Source organism: Mustela erminea, chromosome 18 (genome assembly GCF_009829155.1).
Source record: "Mustela erminea isolate mMusErm1 chromosome 18, mMusErm1.Pri, whole genome shotgun sequence".
Taxonomy (NCBI): domain Eukaryota; kingdom Metazoa; phylum Chordata; class Mammalia; order Carnivora; family Mustelidae; genus Mustela; species Mustela erminea.
This window is the reverse complement of record NC_045631.1, coordinates 31,932,451-31,948,881: the sequence shown is the minus strand read 5'-3', so window position 1 is coordinate 31,948,881 and position 16,431 is coordinate 31,932,451. Positions and strand designations below refer to the sequence as shown.

Here is a 16,431-nt window from a genome sequence, read left to right as displayed (position 1 = left end):
AGGGAAGCAGAGATGTAAAGTGATGTATTTGCATGCTTTCCTTTGTGTCGTTTTAAATTTTCAAGAGTCCTTGCCTATCACTTCGTTTTGGCTTCACAGCCACAGCAGAGGTGATGGGAAGCAGGCGCTGTTAACTTCACTGTTCAGGTGAAGAAAAAGACAAGGTGAGATCTGACCAAAGTGACATAGAAATTTGTGGTAGAGATGCAAGGGTGGGGGAGTGGAACTTCAGGTCTTCTGATTCTTTGCCTTGTGCTCTTCGGTAAAAAGACATCAGAACATATGTTTGGGTAGAGACGCCTGGGTGGCTTAGTCGGTTAAGTGTCTGCCTCAGCTCAGGTCATGATCTCAGGGTCTTGGGATTGAGCCCCATCTGGGGCTCCTTGCTGAGCAGGGAGTCTGCTTCTCCCTCTAGCCCTCCCTACCCTGCTCGTGACCTCTCTCTTTCTCAAATAAATAAATAAAATATTTTTAAAAATATATACATTTGGGTTAAAAGTGCAGTCAGCCAATGGAAAGAGTGGCCAGTGGCCAGAGCTAGAACAATTTAAGCAACAACATTAATCAAATAGTATTTATACCCAAAGACTAAAATAAATACCCACGCATCTATACTGATACAAATAAATGACTGAATAAATAAATGGCTAGAACGGCCAGATACCACTGAAGACTTCCAGATAATTTATCTCAGTATTCCACTCTGAAGGAGGTGGAAGGGAAGTCTCCACTCCTTAAGCGTGAGCTTCCTTTCTAAGTGACTTCCTTCCTAAAAGAACATAGTATGGAGAGAAGAGTGACTCTACAGTGAAGAAACCAGACAAGCAGCACCTCGGGCAGGTGATCCCAGGTCAACATCAACAGTGATAAGTCATATTGACAGTATGAACCCGTGGTGTGTCGTAACAAGAATGGCACTTTACCTCTGTGATTATTCCTCCCAGAAGCCCTTAACGCCAGTCTATGAGAAAAACACCAGAGGAATCCTTGTTGAGGAACATGCTACAAAATACCCCACTGGTACTCCTCAAAACTTTCAAGGTTATCAAGAACAAGGAAAGTCTGAGAAATTGTCACAGGCAAGAGGAGCCTAAGGAGACAGGATGGCTATAGTTTGGATGGGATCCTAGAACAAAAAAGGGAAATTAGATAAAAGCTAAGGAAATCTGAATAAATATAGACTTCGGTTAATAATTTATCCATTCTGGTTGACTAATTGTGACTAGTGTATCATCTTATGTTAAGGTATTCACAGAAAACGGAGTGGGGATATTTGGGAACTCTACCATCCTCACAACTTTGCTGTAAATTAAAAATTGTTCTGAAGTTAAAAGTTAATTAAAAGTGAAGTAAACTTTTAAAAAATAATTTTAGTTGTACAATTAAAAAGAAGTGCAATGAATTTTTTGCCCATATGATAAGGGAAAGGATGGGAGGAGGGTGCTATACAAGATTTTACCCTGCTCCCCCACCAGTCAGTAGGATTTACAGTCAGCCTGGGTTGAAGTTACACAGAAAAGGGCTCTCGTACTCCTGTGACAGATATGTGGCTCCTCCAGCATCTGACAGAGTCTGGACAAACACATTGGCCATGCCATCATCTCCAGAATCTCTGCTTTCTGAGGTTAATAAGCCTATGTACACCTCTTTGGGAATTCCTCTAGTTTACAAGGAACTTGAATGTCTACTATATCAACCAGTTAATTTTCAGGATCCAGGAATGAATGAGAGACCGGAGTCAGAGTCTTTATGAATATCATCTAATTGCCATGCCCCTGGCTTGACCTTTCTCAGTCTGTATTTCTGCATAAAATGATGATCCTTGGAGTAGTATAAGGTTAAATGGTATAAAGTATGTGAAAGCCTTCCATGACCTAGAAAGGACTATGAAGTTTTATTTTGGAATGTCCTTGCCTTTTGGGACACTAGAACTGCCTGTGACAGTGATCTGGCTTATTCAATCAATTTGGTTCAACAGATATTTGTCAACTGTCTTTAATATGTTAGGCACGTTAACAAGTGCCTCACCTGGTTAATGGTGTCCCTGGAAATGTAAGAAGATGGAGAAGCTTCAGTTTTTCAGCATCTTCATGGGAAGAGCTGTATGTGTCTAGATAGAAGAGCTCCCTGAAGTGGGGATCATAACCCACAAGAGACATGCATCAGTTATAACACTCTCGGTTGTTGGGCACTGGAAAACCAAATCAAAATGGCCTTAAGTTATTGGCTTACCTAACTGGAAGGTTCAGAGTCAGGTGGACTTTAGAGTTCAACAATATAGTGTCTTACCCATAAGCATCCAAGAGGTAATTTTTTCCTTTTTCTGCTCTGTTATCTACAGTGATGGCTTTATCCTCTAACTAGCTCCCTTCAGGGTATGGGATGGCTGCCAGTAGCAAGTGGGGCTCTTAGCTTCCTTGTTCACAATAAGGTGAGGTGGGAAGGGCACTTATAAAACTGAAGCCATAACCCATGACCTTGACTACCCTATGTTAGTCAGCCACTCCTACCTCTAGTCTCTTGCCGGTACATAACTATGCATTAATTTCTTCCCATCTTGAAATATTATTTATTTTTAGTTCTATTTATTAGTGTATTTACTCATTTATAGTCAGCTCCCATTCCCCACCCCACCCCCGAATATTAGCTCCATTGGGTCACGGATTTTCTCTTGTTCACCACTGCTCCCTAAACTACCTTCTAAGGAGAGCAGGTCCCTCCTTGACCTACAGGAGAGGGGCTGAGTCTGTTGCAAGCGGTCTTCCTTCCCGGTCCTCCTCCCTAAGCCCATGCTGATTCCTGCCTGAGTCCTGATTGCTGGGGGGTAGGTACTACCGTCAGGATTTTACTAGAATAAAAGGATCACAGGTGCCGTGTGAAGAAGGCCTTTCTAAACAAAAGCAGCCCAAGTTGGTCTAGTCTGGGTGGAAGCATAGGACAGTTGACCAGAGGGGCCCAGGTACAGATGGGAAGACAAGACCAATGGGCAAACTGTCCCCAAAGCAAGGAGGAAAATGAGTAGTGGGTAGCACAGTTGCTAGTCAAGTGGGTGAAAAGCAAAGTGACGTAAGATGAAGGTTCAGGACCAAGTCTGAACAGACGGTGGGTATGGCAGAGCTCTGTCACACAAGCCTTCTGTCTACATTCCCGAGCATGCGAACCACGCCGTGCATGGCAGGGCTCCGAGGGCTCTGCGAAACAGTCCTCAGAGCTCCTCACATTTTCAGAGCATTTCGTAACTTACAAAACCTATTCCCAGATGTTATCTCACTTCACGGTCACAGCCATTCTGTGGGATTAGTTTGATTGTTCCTATTTTGCAAGTGAAAAAACCAACCCTCTGCGTGACTTTCCAAAAGCCGTGCAGTTCAGGGGAGGGAAAGCTGGATGTGGATATTCTCCTCCAAGTGCTGAGCTCATCCGACCCCGGTGCCAGTGAAGAAGGATGGGTCAGTTTCCTGACATGGAAATGCATCCTTAGGCTCAGGTTTTCCTGTTTTGCATTATGTGCCTTTTTGTTTAGAGTTGAGTTGCTGTGTACTTCTGTGTAAATAGGAAATTCCCCATAATAAAAAGTTAAAGAAAAAAAAGTGATAAGAACAGGGTCGAAGTGCTCAGTCAGGCCCTGGCAGAGAAAATCGAGGGACAGTCAGGCCCCAAGGAAGTCGGGTGCTCAAAAGTCTTGGCTTCAGCACTTTAAGATTTGAGTTAAGGAAAAAAAAAATAATAAAGAACAAAAAGAAAAGAAAAAAGAACATTTGGGAATAAGGAATAAGAAAAATCATGTGTGTGCTCAAGCAGCTAAAAAAAAAAAAAAAAGGCACAAAGGAATGAGTTGTTCCCTCTGGGTTTTATATTCTCCTGCCAGATCCTTTAATTATGCTTCTATTCTTTTTTCCCAAATTTAATTTTCCCCCAGACTTAAATAAAGAGCAGATGATGTTTCGTAGAAGGCTTAGTAAAGTGGCCGTTCGGAAGTTATTTTTGCCTGGGTGCATGTTCTGGCTTGATCTCCCAATTCACTGTGTGATCTTGGATTATTATTCACCTCCTAGAAGAGTCACTTTCACCAACTGTAACAGAGGAATTAGAACATTTGCCACCAAATGGCCTCGCAAGAAAACGGACATAAAATGCAGGGTGATAGCCGTCAAGGCACTTGGAACACTTCCAAAGAGAAATGTCTTAAGCTAGGAGATGTTATTATCAGAGCATTCTTTAGAATCACCTGGGATTGTGGGTAGCTACAATCCAGGCTTCTCTGCTGCCTGGGGATTAAAGCTGGAAGGACTTTAGGGATCCTGGCTGGATCCTGGCCAGAATGGGACCTCCGGGCTTTTGAAACTGGTGCTCTTTCTGCTTCCCGGTTGATCTGGATGGTTTGACACAGCTTTCAGCCTGTACGGTGTTATCATTTGCTCTGAGGCTTCAGGCAGTACTTGTAAGAAAGAGGCAGGGTCAGTCTTTGATCTTCCATGCTAATCCCAAAGAGCAGGTATTTTAATTCAGCATTGCAATAAAAATTACCATCTTAATTTTGTTTTGCTCAGGCTGAACTTTGTAAGATCGAAGGGAGAGGTGGCTCAGACAGACACTGGGTGGTGGGAGGGAGGCTGTCTGGAGTTGAGTCTGGCTCAGGGCCCTCTCTCTGCTGTCATTTATGAAGATATCGGTACACATCTGACAGCCTCATCTCCGGTATCTTGTCTTCTCAGCACTGATGTCCATAGATGTTCCCTTCAGTGCCAGTGACCATCCAGTCCTCATGCAATCATTCATTCATTCACTTATTAAATAAGCATGTTCCAAGTAGCTCCTATGTGTCAAAAACCTCTTTAGGATCAGCAGTACAGAGATTAGTAACCTAACCTTATCTTGAGGGCTGTGGTGGGGAAAAGATGAGCACAATGCAATGTGATTACTAAGTGTCACAGTGGAATTCCTTGGGAGAATGTGAAGAGCGAGCCCCTTCTAAGGAAGAGGTAACTTTTGAATTTGGACTTGATGTTTAAATAGGGATGCTGAATGTGAATGAAGGAAGGTGAGGGCAGGGAGGGCATCCAGGAAGAGGGAACAGCATATGCAGAGGCACGGTGGCATGATAAAGCGGTGGCACATTTGAGGAACAGCAAGCCTTCTGTTTGGCTGGAGGGTACCTGGGAGTAAGAAGAGGTGAGTCCAAACGGGTAAGGAGGTACCAGATCCAACACTAAGCTTTCTCATTTTAGAATATCATTAAGAGTCTCATTTTAGAAACAGCACTTGGGTAGAAACGCAGAGACTAGATGAGATGTAGATGAGGTCAAAGGAGTGAGGTTGGGTGGATGGGGTGGGGTAGATGAGATGGGGTGGATGGGGAGAATGGGGTGGGGTGGGGTGGGGTGGAGAGGGTAGTTGGGGTAGACGAAGAGGATGGGGTGGGGTGGATGACCGGTAGATGGGATGGGGTGGAGAGGGTGGATGGAGTGGATGGGGTGGGTGGGGTAGATGGGGAGAATGGAGTGGGGGGGGATGGGATGGGGTGGGTTGGATGAGTTGGGGTGGATGGCAGAAGACTTGCTGGAAGCAGTCATGGTGAGCAGAATGGATAAGGGCTTCAACTCAGGTGGTCTCTGTGGAGGGGGTGCAGATTTTGGAAGAGATCGGAGAGTATGAGATTTGCAAACTGGTGGAATGCAAGAGATGCATGCACAGGAGGGAGAGGTCCAGAAGGACTCTCAGGTTCCTGGCTTAGGGGATGGTGTAGATAGTAATACTGTTGGCTTACACAGGCAATATCGAAGGCACATCAGGTTTGGGAGAAGAGAGGACTTATTTGGTTTTGAAAAGACTGACTTTGAGGTGGGTATGGAACATCCATGTGAAAATAGCCAATGGGCAAATGGGTTTAAGGATTTGGGAGATAGGAGAGTGTGGGGCTAAAGACCCTCACCATCCATGTGGGTGGGGTCATTGAGGGTTCGAGGGCCGAGGAGGACCTTGGAGAACCAATATTTAAGGATCGGTAGAAAGGGGAGGAGTCGGGAAAAAAAAGACTCAGAGAAGCCAGAAATGGGGGGAAAAGAGGGACGCAGGATACAGCTATGTCAGGGAGGCCAGGGCTGGGGAGATAGAAGAAGGGAGAGTAGACAATGCCACCAAGTCCTCGGAGGGTATAAGAATAATACAGGCCCCAAAGCAGGGCAAAGGAAGACAGGGTTGGAAGAACACCCCGCAGGCAGCAGATGGGCTCAAGCAAGAACCTTAGATGGGAATAAGGCTGCCATTCACACAAGGTGAAATAAGCCGAGTAGGGGAGTAATCGCCTGCACCCCTTTGCCCTAATTCTAGCCAAGGGCTCTTTCACAATCTTCAGAGCAACTTTGGTGAACAATAATTGAGAATGGAATTCGGCACTGACTGTCAGGTCCTGTGTTGGTACTCTCTGCACATAATCTCACCATAGCCCTCTGAGGCAGAGAGCACAATCCTTTCCAAATGAGGAAATCAAGCCTCAGCACAGCCAAATACTTGCTCCTCCCTTTCCTCTCCATGCATTGTTAGGTCACAACCCCCATAACACATCGGTGACAAACCAAACCAGTGCTTGGCATCTACGGAGAGCCCGTCTTTTATCACTCACTGGCTCGAGCTCCTAAAGCTGATGAGTGAAGAAGAGAAACTTGAGCCAAAGGTAGGGTGCCATTCCTGCCAGGGATGCTCCACATGAGTAAGTTAGATCAAACGGGCTGGAGAAGAAGACACTGAACAAAAAAACTCTCTCTTAAAGGATCAAAGGCCAGCGAGGGAGAGGTCGAGTGTAGAGGAAGATCAGGCAGCTACCTTCAGCTCCCTCCCAGTTACTGAGTAGCACATCTCCCCTCCCCAACAGTTGAACAATTAAAGGCTGCTTGGGAATACACAATACACTGGCCCACTTTTTAAGATTGGTGCCCCCCCCTTTTTTTTTAGAGAGAGAAAGACTGTGCATGCACACAAGCAGGGGGAGGGGTAGAGGGAGAGAGAGAATCTTAAGCAGGCTCCACACTCAGCATGGAGCCTGATGCAGGGCTCCATCTCATCACTCAGATCATGACCTGAGCTGAAATCAAGAGTTGGATGCTTAACTGACTGAGCCACCCTGATGTCCCAACATTAGTGCTCATTTTTAAATTCACATTTATATAGTGTTCAGCCTCTGAGGTTAGTCTTAACTACTGACATCTGCATTTTCTTTTTCTTTCTCTCTTTTTTTAATCATCTACATTTTAAAGATAAATAAACTGAGATTCAAGTCAGGCTGCCCATGTTCTTTCTAATACTTAGGGGCCAGGGTCCCCTCATTATTCAAAATCCAGATGATGGGATCTTTCTAACACCTTCTGGATGATTCCAGAAGAAAGTCCAGCACTAATAATAACCCCACACATGTGCCTGTGGACCATACCGTGGTTTCCAAGGCACCATGTACTCACTAATCAGTACCCTGGTAAAGAAAAAGTTAGTCATGACACTTGTTAAAGATGGGAAGGCAGACTTTATTCAGGGGGTGGCTACTGGAATGGGGTTTTAGAGTAGGGGACAATCAATTCCACTGTGAATATAACCAGGTCAAGTGGGAATTCACAACCAAGAGGCGGGTGGGAAATTAGGTTTCCTCAATAATTTCAATAAGACTCGGGAGAGTCTTACGAAAGCAAAAGCCAAGGTTTTAAGACACCAATGGTGGGGAATGAAGAACTTCATTTGCTTCTGAGAATGGGGGATTTTCCCTACACTGACCAGCAGGATACTTGCTAAACTTGAACTTAACAGGTCAAGGCCAGAGCCTGAAGTCAGGGACTAGTCAGAAAGAAGATTCTAGGGGGCGGAGTCAAGTTTGGCAGAGGGAGAGTCTTTGTTATCCCTGTGGCCTCAGAGACAAGACTGTTCTCTGCTCACTCAAAATGCTCCTATCAGGGGCCTCCTGTGCCAGCAGGTGTCTCTGTGGCCTGGGGCCCACCCTCAGGTCTGCCCCCTTCTCAGTGCAGCCTTCCCCAAGTGCAGGGGACTGCACATCCACACGCCTGCCCCGGCATCCCCCCGACCATGATTCTACATTTTACTTCTAGTAAAGTATGTATGTCAGTCAGTATGTCGGCAAGAATGTCAGTCCCATGAGGCAGGGACTTGCATCTGTTCTGTTCAATGCTTTATCCCCAACATTTGGACCAGCATCTGGCACACAGGACGGGCTCATTCTTTGTTGAATAAATTGGATGCCCACATGAAGGTCTCCACAAATATCCTCAGATCTTGATTACCTACGTCAACAGGAAAGGATCATAATCCCAATAATGGATCATCTGTCCAACCAATTCACAATGTACTGCACCATGCATTATTTCAGTGTTAATACAGTAACACAGGGATTAGCTCAGATGGACCGTAAAACATTTGCCTTCCATAACAATTCTATGGTGTTATGGGGTGTGGTGTCCCAGAAACATGGGGACAAAGAACACTGTCTAGGATGCAGGGTTTGCTGCAGAAAAATTCACATGCATACAATAGCATCTTACACACACACACACACACACACACACACACACACACACACGGGTCCCTGAGTCACAGAGAATAGATGTTATCACCCCTCTTCCACACATCCCATGCAGCACTTCCCAAGGGCACCTCATGCTGTTCCCCCCACACCCCTTTACCCCCACCCCCACCCCCGCTTGTTCCCCGACACGTCCTCCTTCCCATGCCTGGAATGCTGTCCTTCCCCTAACCTGTGTGGACCCACAGCCTCCTCACCTTTCCCCTCTGTAATCTCTCACTCACCCTTCAAGTCTCAGCCGAAATACTGCCCCTGTAGGGAGAACTCGAGTCCCCTGGGGAGAGTTAATCACTTCCTCCTCCAATAATAGCATCCAATACAAACACAGTGATTATGTTACATTATAATTGCTAATTTGTTCCCAGTCAGTCCTTCTCCCCAGGAGACTGTGGGAGCCCCGGAGGGCAGAGACTTACTCTACACAGAACGGCATCCCTGGCCACTAAACACGTGTGCTGACACAAGACAGGATGATGGGGGGGAGGAGGGGGTGGGGGAGGAGACACTACACTACAGGAATCCCAGATGCTGTAAACAAAGAAGGGAAACATCTTGGCCCAAACCGAGGTTTCCCATACATCGTTTCCAGCCCGGGAGGCTATGCAAAACCTGCTTCAGAGGAACCTGATGGGTTTGAACAAACGTGCTGCTGAATAGAGGGCTGTCATTTAGGCTAGAGGAATGTCCCTTTGAGGGCAGAGGTTACCACAGGGGATCCTTTAAATGAGGAGTTTCTTCAGTGTTCTCCAAAGCAAGAGCAGCATGGGACAGGGAATTCGAACTCAGCCCAGCAGACTTTTGCACAAAGTAAGGCAGGTCTGATGAAAGGCTAATTAGATCAGTATCATTCTCTTCTTGTGTGTACATACTTTGCACTGGCTTTCACTGGCCCCAGGCAGCTGGAGAGTGCCAGAAACCAGATCAGCAAAAACCTATCAAGCCTCCAATCCAGATTAAGGGAGGAAAGGCAGAGAATCATAGCAACAGGCAAGGTTTTTGTTTTTTTGTTTGGCTTTTCGTTACAGCACCTCCAGTGTCTAGACCAGTCCGTGGCACATACCTAAAACCCTCCCAAAATATCTGTTGAATGAATGTATGCCTAGGAAACTCTACAAGATCACCGAGCAAGAAAATGAGATAGAAAAGACTTGACTGCACCGTAGTTAGAAGCAATTCTCTCATAAGCCACTAAGGGTTGGTCTAGTGGCTGAGTCTCCTAAGAGGCACACTCCCAGAACAGCAGATGGTGACCAAACTGCTATCCACAAAGTGTGGGTCTGATTAACTAGAGGCCTGTGGTCTAAGTGGAGTATGCACGTTCCCATCTGGGCACAAAAGGACAACTGCCCAGCTTCTTCCCTTTCCACTATTTTCCATGTAGTATTCAGCCTCTGTCTCAAGAAATTTAGTGAATATTTAAAGAACATTTGCTACAAAAGGCACAAAATCATTCGAAAGCCTGGGGTGACCACATGGCCTAGTAATAGTCTGGGCCGGAGGTTGATCCGGGACCATTTTTAAGGGTTTAAAGATGCGCACAATTTTTTGAGTGCCGCTAAAATGTTCCTTCAGGTTGTTTTTGCATGAAAAATCTTTGCAGGTGGGCTATAACCATAATTTTAAAAGCTTGGCCATATGGGAAGGAAGCTAACATTTATCTGGTGCCAATCATATGCCAGAAGGCATAAACTAGACACTTGTGGTTTATTATTCAATCCTTATGACTGCAGTATGAGGGAAGTGCTATACCCCTTTTGCAGACAGGAACTGAGGCTCAGAGGTAATCCGTAACTTGCCTAAACTCACCCAATCTGTCACAGGCTGGCTGATGATTCCACGCCAACTCAACACACAGCTCACACATGGGGTTCAGAAAACACTCGTGATTTTAAGAGAACCAAATCCTCTTGATCAATACACTTTTCCTGACTTTTTCAGTAACGGGCACATCTGATTGGGCGTACTGAGTTTGGCCTGGCACAGAATGGCAAGAAGACCTGTGACCGCTCCAAGGAGATGAGGTAAGCCTCCAAAGCCTATTTTTCCAGGGCCTCCATAAGCCTAGCCAGTCTGTGTCGGCTGAAACCATCTGACTGCCGTGAAAGCCTGAGTGATAACGAGCTGTGTAGGAGAAGGAGAGTGTTCTGTTGTGTTGAACAGGGCCTTGATGAGAAGAGCTTAGCTCCCCTTGCGAAGTGGCTAGAGTGCACAGTGGCACTGTTTCTTGGAAAAAATAACATCACCAATACATCACAGGGATGTAGGTGGGAATGGCACTGGACGCAAGAACATGTTGGCACTCTCCGTTTAAAATAGCAAAAACAGCAGAAAGACATGAACACAGTCATTCTAACCTTGTTAAACTAAAAACATTCCTTGGGCCCTCTTGGGAAACTTTATTTTGTTTGACAACGAGGGAGCGGAACCAGCTTCTGTGTGGTCAGTTTCCTTTGGAGACACTCCTATTCTACTCTTCCTCTAAATGACATAATTTAAAGACACCCAGTAAAAATGTGGAGGTTTGGAGTAAGTTTTATTTTTAAGAGGTCTTCCTTTGGGTAGACCCATCAGCAAACCTTTAATCAGGAACTGCTCGTGAGAATGAAAACAGACTCCAGGCTTCCTGGATTCCATCCAGTTCTGCCACTTAGCTTGGATGAGGAAACTCATTCGTCTGTGTTTGTTTCCTCATCTGTAAAATGGGGATAATAAAATTGTCTACGCGTTAAGAATTTTTTTAACGGTTCAGTGAGATAATCCGTGCAAACTAGCACAGTTCCCAATACATGGGAAGCCCTTAGTTGTTTATTATTATTACCTTTAGGTCCCAATCATAAATTTGGACAAAGCTATGCACTGGTGTCACCGCAGTAGTTTATAATAAAAACTGGAAACAATCTAAAAATCCAAAATTAAGTGAATGATTAAGCAAAATAGGCTGCATATCTCCAGTCCAGAAAAAAAGGTGGAGCCACTGAAAATTCTGGCTACAGAAACTGTATGTTGTAAATGTTTATGAAATAAGTGTGAGGGGAAGCAGAACACAAAAATCACGTATGTGGCTTATTTATAGGAAATACATGAAGATGCATTAGGATGAATGAACTCTGGGTGATTTACAGTTTTTCTGTGCTCGGGCGCCTGAGTGACTCAGTGGGTTGAGCCTCTGCTTTCAGCTCAGGTCGTAATCCCAGGGTCCTAGGATTGAGCCCTGCATGGGGCTCTCTGCTCGGCAGGGGGCCTGCTTTCCCTCTCTCTCTGCCTGCCTCTGCTTACTTGTGATCTCTCTCTGTCAAATAAATAAATAAAATCTTTTCAAAAAAACATTTTTTCTGTGCTCTATTTTCCCAAGTGTTATATATATTTTCAAAGTAAAACTATACAAAATATTTAAATGTTGTATTAAAGTTGCTGCTTTTTGAGTGTAATCCATACTAAGGCTCAGGGGTTGCAGAACTGAGTGTTATTTTTATTTTATTAATATGTTCAGAAAAAGAGGACCCAAGGGAAGTAGGGTAGGTAAAGTAATTTTCCAGGCTTATAAATCTTCCACAGTTCTTTCTCTGGAAGCTTCAATAAACAAGGCTGGCTTTTTTCCTCATTTAGGATACACTATCTAATATTTCCATGACAATTACTTATCAGGCTTGCCTGTGGTTGCTATGAACTGCTAGCTGACCCTTGGTCAGGGAAGCCAGTAAGGCCAAGGAAGCTAGAAGTAGGCTCCTGGCAGGCAGTTAGAGCCTGCTACAGTGCTCATGATAGACGAGAGGTGCTCGCTCCAAACCACTTCGTTGTCAGTCTCTCTCCTCCAACCCACCCTCCCTCTCTCCTTTGGCTCAAGGCTCTCTTCCGGTGAGCCCAGTGCTGTGCCACAAGCTGAGGACAGAGGTAAAGATTCAGCTCTTGCCTTGAAGGAGGTCAGCCCTGGGAGCAGAGAAGCAAACTCAATCCCCAGGCAACGTGACCGGCCACATTAGCAGTGCTGGAGTCAAAGGGGAGGGCATCTGATGGAGGCTGGGAATGAGGCAATGTTCGCCGCATTAGGAGAAAGGCTGGCGAAGGGCATCCAGGCTGAGGAACAGCAGCTGCTGTGCACTGGAGGGCACAGTGTTGGGCGGAGGCTGTGAAACTCACTGTGGGGCTGTGTCTTGTGTGGCCTGGAGGGAGGGTGAGTAGTCAGCACAGGAAGACACCAGGTGGCTGGCCTGAGTCGTGGAGGCGAGTCCGTGGACGTTTGAAAGCAGAGAAGAGCCATGCGTCAACTATTCGGGGATGAAAATGCTGGTTGTAGTGCGGCGACTGTGCTTGTTCGAGGGGTGTACCCAGTGGTGGGATATGGCGGAGGTGGCTTTAGCAGCCGGAGGGCTGTTCACCAGGGCTTTGTAGGGCCTTGTGGGGGGAAAGGGTAGGGGGAGCAAGCAGGTCAGGGTCTTGTGACTGAGGCAGAGGCGACAGCTCTGGCCAACTGCTTGGATTTGAGTGTGACACAAATCAAGGATCGGTGGGAGGCTCTGGCCATGGCCTGAACTAAGAGGGGACTTGAGAGAAATAGGCTTGGTGGTGGGGAAAGAAGGAAAGATCGTGAACTCCATTCCATCTGGGACAGGTGGAGCAAAATGTGCTGTGGGGCATCTGGGCAGTTGATGAGAGGTCTGGTCTTTAGAAAACAGTTTTAGGAGGGGAAAAAAAAAAGGAAATAGTTTTAGGCTGAAGTTATTGATCAGGAAGGTGAGAGCACAGGGCAGATGCTCTAGAAATAGGGGAGGTTACCCTGGTGGACCAGAGGACAGAATTATAGGGAATAATAATGCTTTAAGACACTCCATCTTCAAAACTGGGCTTGATGGAGGGTTGTCTGAGGGTTTACCGAGGCTCTAAACTGACGTCCATGCTGAATGAATTTTCAGTTCAAGTTGGATTGGTTTGTTATTGCTGACTTTGAAAATACAGTGGTGTATATGGTGACTTGCATTCCTGTCCCCGCTCCCTGACCCTGGAGGAAGGCAGACCTCTCTGAATCTGCTTCCTGCACTGTAGAAGAGGGGAGGAGGACATCAAGCATTCACTTTGTTTGCCATCTGACGTGTGTCTGGTTGCCAATATAAAACTGTATAACCTCAGCCCTGCGGTCTACTCTGTAAACTAAAGCAAAAGGCTTCTCTTGGTAAAGATACATCATTTAGGTTATAATCTTTAGGCCCCAACTAACATATTTTAAAGCGAAAACATGCTGATTTTAATGTCTGAGCTGGCTCTGGCATTTCAATTATTAAAATATGGACTAGAAAGTTCTAGATGACAGGGCACATTTGTTTTTCTATCCTGATTTCTCAAAAAAAAAAAAGAAAAAAGGCTAGTATACAAATTACAATGCTGGATGAGCTCAAGCTCTCAAAACTGCATTCTCATCTTCACAGTCATCTAATTTAGAGACAGTGGAACAAATCCAAGTAACAATTTTATTCTAGTCTACAGCACAATTTTTTACATACATTTTGGTGGTTTCGACAGTGTTACTTTTGAGCAGACTTTAAATGAATCCACAAAAGTTAATATATTAAAAACAGAATATACACAAAATAACAGGCATCAGGATGTTCAGAATCATGCAGATACAGGGGTGGTCTGGTTGGTGTTATCACTGGGCACCTTGCCTATTTAAGAATTTACCAGCAAATACCATTTCTTCTGTTCTTTATTCCCATGTAATTCACCCAAATCAGAGAGTTCTAAATATGCACACCCAAAATAAACCCTCTTTTCAAGCCACATCAGTACAAAATTTCAATGAATAAGCCTAAATGTGTCGTCAAGCCAATTCTTTCACTGATCAAACCCAAATCTAGCAAACAGTCGGTATCCGCACGGATCGAAAGGCAAGGTTATTTCATTTATTAAAACACCAACAGGAGAGTAATAAACAATGCAGCTCATGTTAATCTTAATATAAGACACTGAAGGCAAACCAAAATATAATATATTAAATACCACTCCACTGAGCCAGGATAAAACCCATGAACTACAGATGCATGAGTTTCTATCTGTCAAACAATGCTTTAAATATTCTTCTATGGAAAAGAAAAAACTATTATCAGGAGATACAGGGGTAAGATAAGAATGTGAATTTGTGCATCTAATTCCACAATTGAAAACAAGCATCAAACGGATAATATTAAGCTAAGTGACAATGACTTAACCGACGGGCACCAAACAGGCAATACCACTACTCAGTGTAATTCACAACACTCTTCAGGAGTCTTCAGTGGATGATCACTCCAGTAATACCATCAGAATACAGATGTGAATACTCATCCACTGCTGAAAGAGATCCTGAAGAAAACATGGCAAAGGCATAGAGAAAAAGTTGACTCTTTTGAAAAAGTTAATGATATCAAAATACTTTTCCATCAGTGGTAAACCAAACTAGGTCAAGTATATGGCCCAAAGCAGCATGGAATTCAGAGTCAGAGGTTGGCAGAAAAGTTTGGAAAACTGCAATTTTTAAAAATTGGCAATTTCTCTATGCTTAATAAAACTATCAGAAGAGGTATTATGTTTGTTCGTTTGTGGAATGTTGACAGCTTGCTGCAAAAATTCATGTGAATGAGGAACCGCAGAGATGCGCTTCAATGAAATAGTCTTTAAAAATTTACAAAAAATGAAAATTTCTATTAAAAAATAACCATGTTATGCCAAGATGAAACATGGTAAAAGTAGTGTAAGTTCTGTCCATGATTCTTCACACAGCTAATGGGAAAGTGATAGAAACAATTTTCTTTTATAAAGGAAGCTTTGTCGTTGCACTGACTTTTATAGCCTGACCTAGTAATTTAGAAAAATCATGTAGTAAAATCTGTAAAATTAAAATACAAAATTCTGTTTGTAAACATCGGTTGGCCAAGTCTATCCAGAGTCCTTCATGATAGTGGAATGGAATGAATAATTAATTCACTACCTTATTTATCTGCTGTGAGGGGGAATATTCCAGAACACAGCTTTTATACTTTCACAGTAATTATATTCAAAAGATATAAAGAAAGTCAGTGCTGTTGTCTTCTTTTTTTTTTTTTTTTTCCTCTGTGCAACTTTCAGCTCTTACCCCACTCCCCAAGTGCCATAATTGAAATAATACTGGTTTCAAGACCTAGTACAGACTGGTCATAAATGTCGCATGAAGTCTGTTGGACTTCGATAAAGGTATTTCCAAATGGCATAGTAATGCACTGCAGCTGCCGTGGCCACAAACAGGTGCCAGATGGCATGGGCAAATGGAATGATGCCATCACTCTTGAAGAACACAACTCCCAGGCAATAAATTAAGCCCCCACAGGCAAGTTCATGAAGTCCATCAGTGTTATTCTGTCAACAGAGGAAAAAAAGAGGTTTTGATGTTACTCTCGAGGTGACAAACTAAAGAGATCATTGCAATTCCCCCGAAACCTGCTGATCTTCTAGACAATGAGCCGCACAGACAGCATCCTGATAGCTAAACATGAAGTAAAACGTCCCTCATCCGTCAACCTGGATTACCCTTAGGGGTTGGCCGTCTTGAGCGGGGTGAGCAGTCGGGCTACAGGCCCCACAGTAGAAGCAGCACACTCTGCTCATCTACCTACGCCATGCTGAAGCTGCCTGCGGTCACATTCAGACACGGGAGTTCAGTTAAAGAAAGCACATCTTCGGTTTTCGTCTTCTCCTTTAAGAGCTTTCTTCCCTTCTGAGGCGCGCCCTCACCACCGCATTTCTAATTCTAATTGACATCTCCAACAGGGTTTTCTGACCGGGTTTTCACTTCCCTTCTCCTCCTCAGACTCTGTTCTACACTGATTGCTTTTCTGAGACTTCCC

At 44.5% G+C, this 16,431-nt stretch overlaps 1 protein-coding gene across 3 annotated transcripts in view; it reads right to left on the bottom strand.

Annotated features, from left to right (window-relative positions):
- MMD (monocyte to macrophage differentiation associated) overlaps positions 1–16,431 on the bottom strand; it is a 55,147-nt gene that overhangs the window by 14,422 nt on the left and 24,294 nt on the right. The window contains exon 7 of one of the 3 annotated variants that reach the window (XM_032320220.1): positions 12,020–12,808. The exons of 1 other annotated variant lie outside the window; for it this stretch is intronic. In XM_032320220.1, coding sequence (XP_032176111.1) covers positions 12,761–12,808 — 48 coding nt within the window. In that variant the 3' untranslated portion in view covers positions 12,020–12,760. Of the gene's footprint in view, positions 1–12,019; positions 12,809–14,025; positions 15,944–16,431 lie in introns of those variants that run through there. One more of the 3 variants, XM_032320218.1, reaches the window with a different exon arrangement.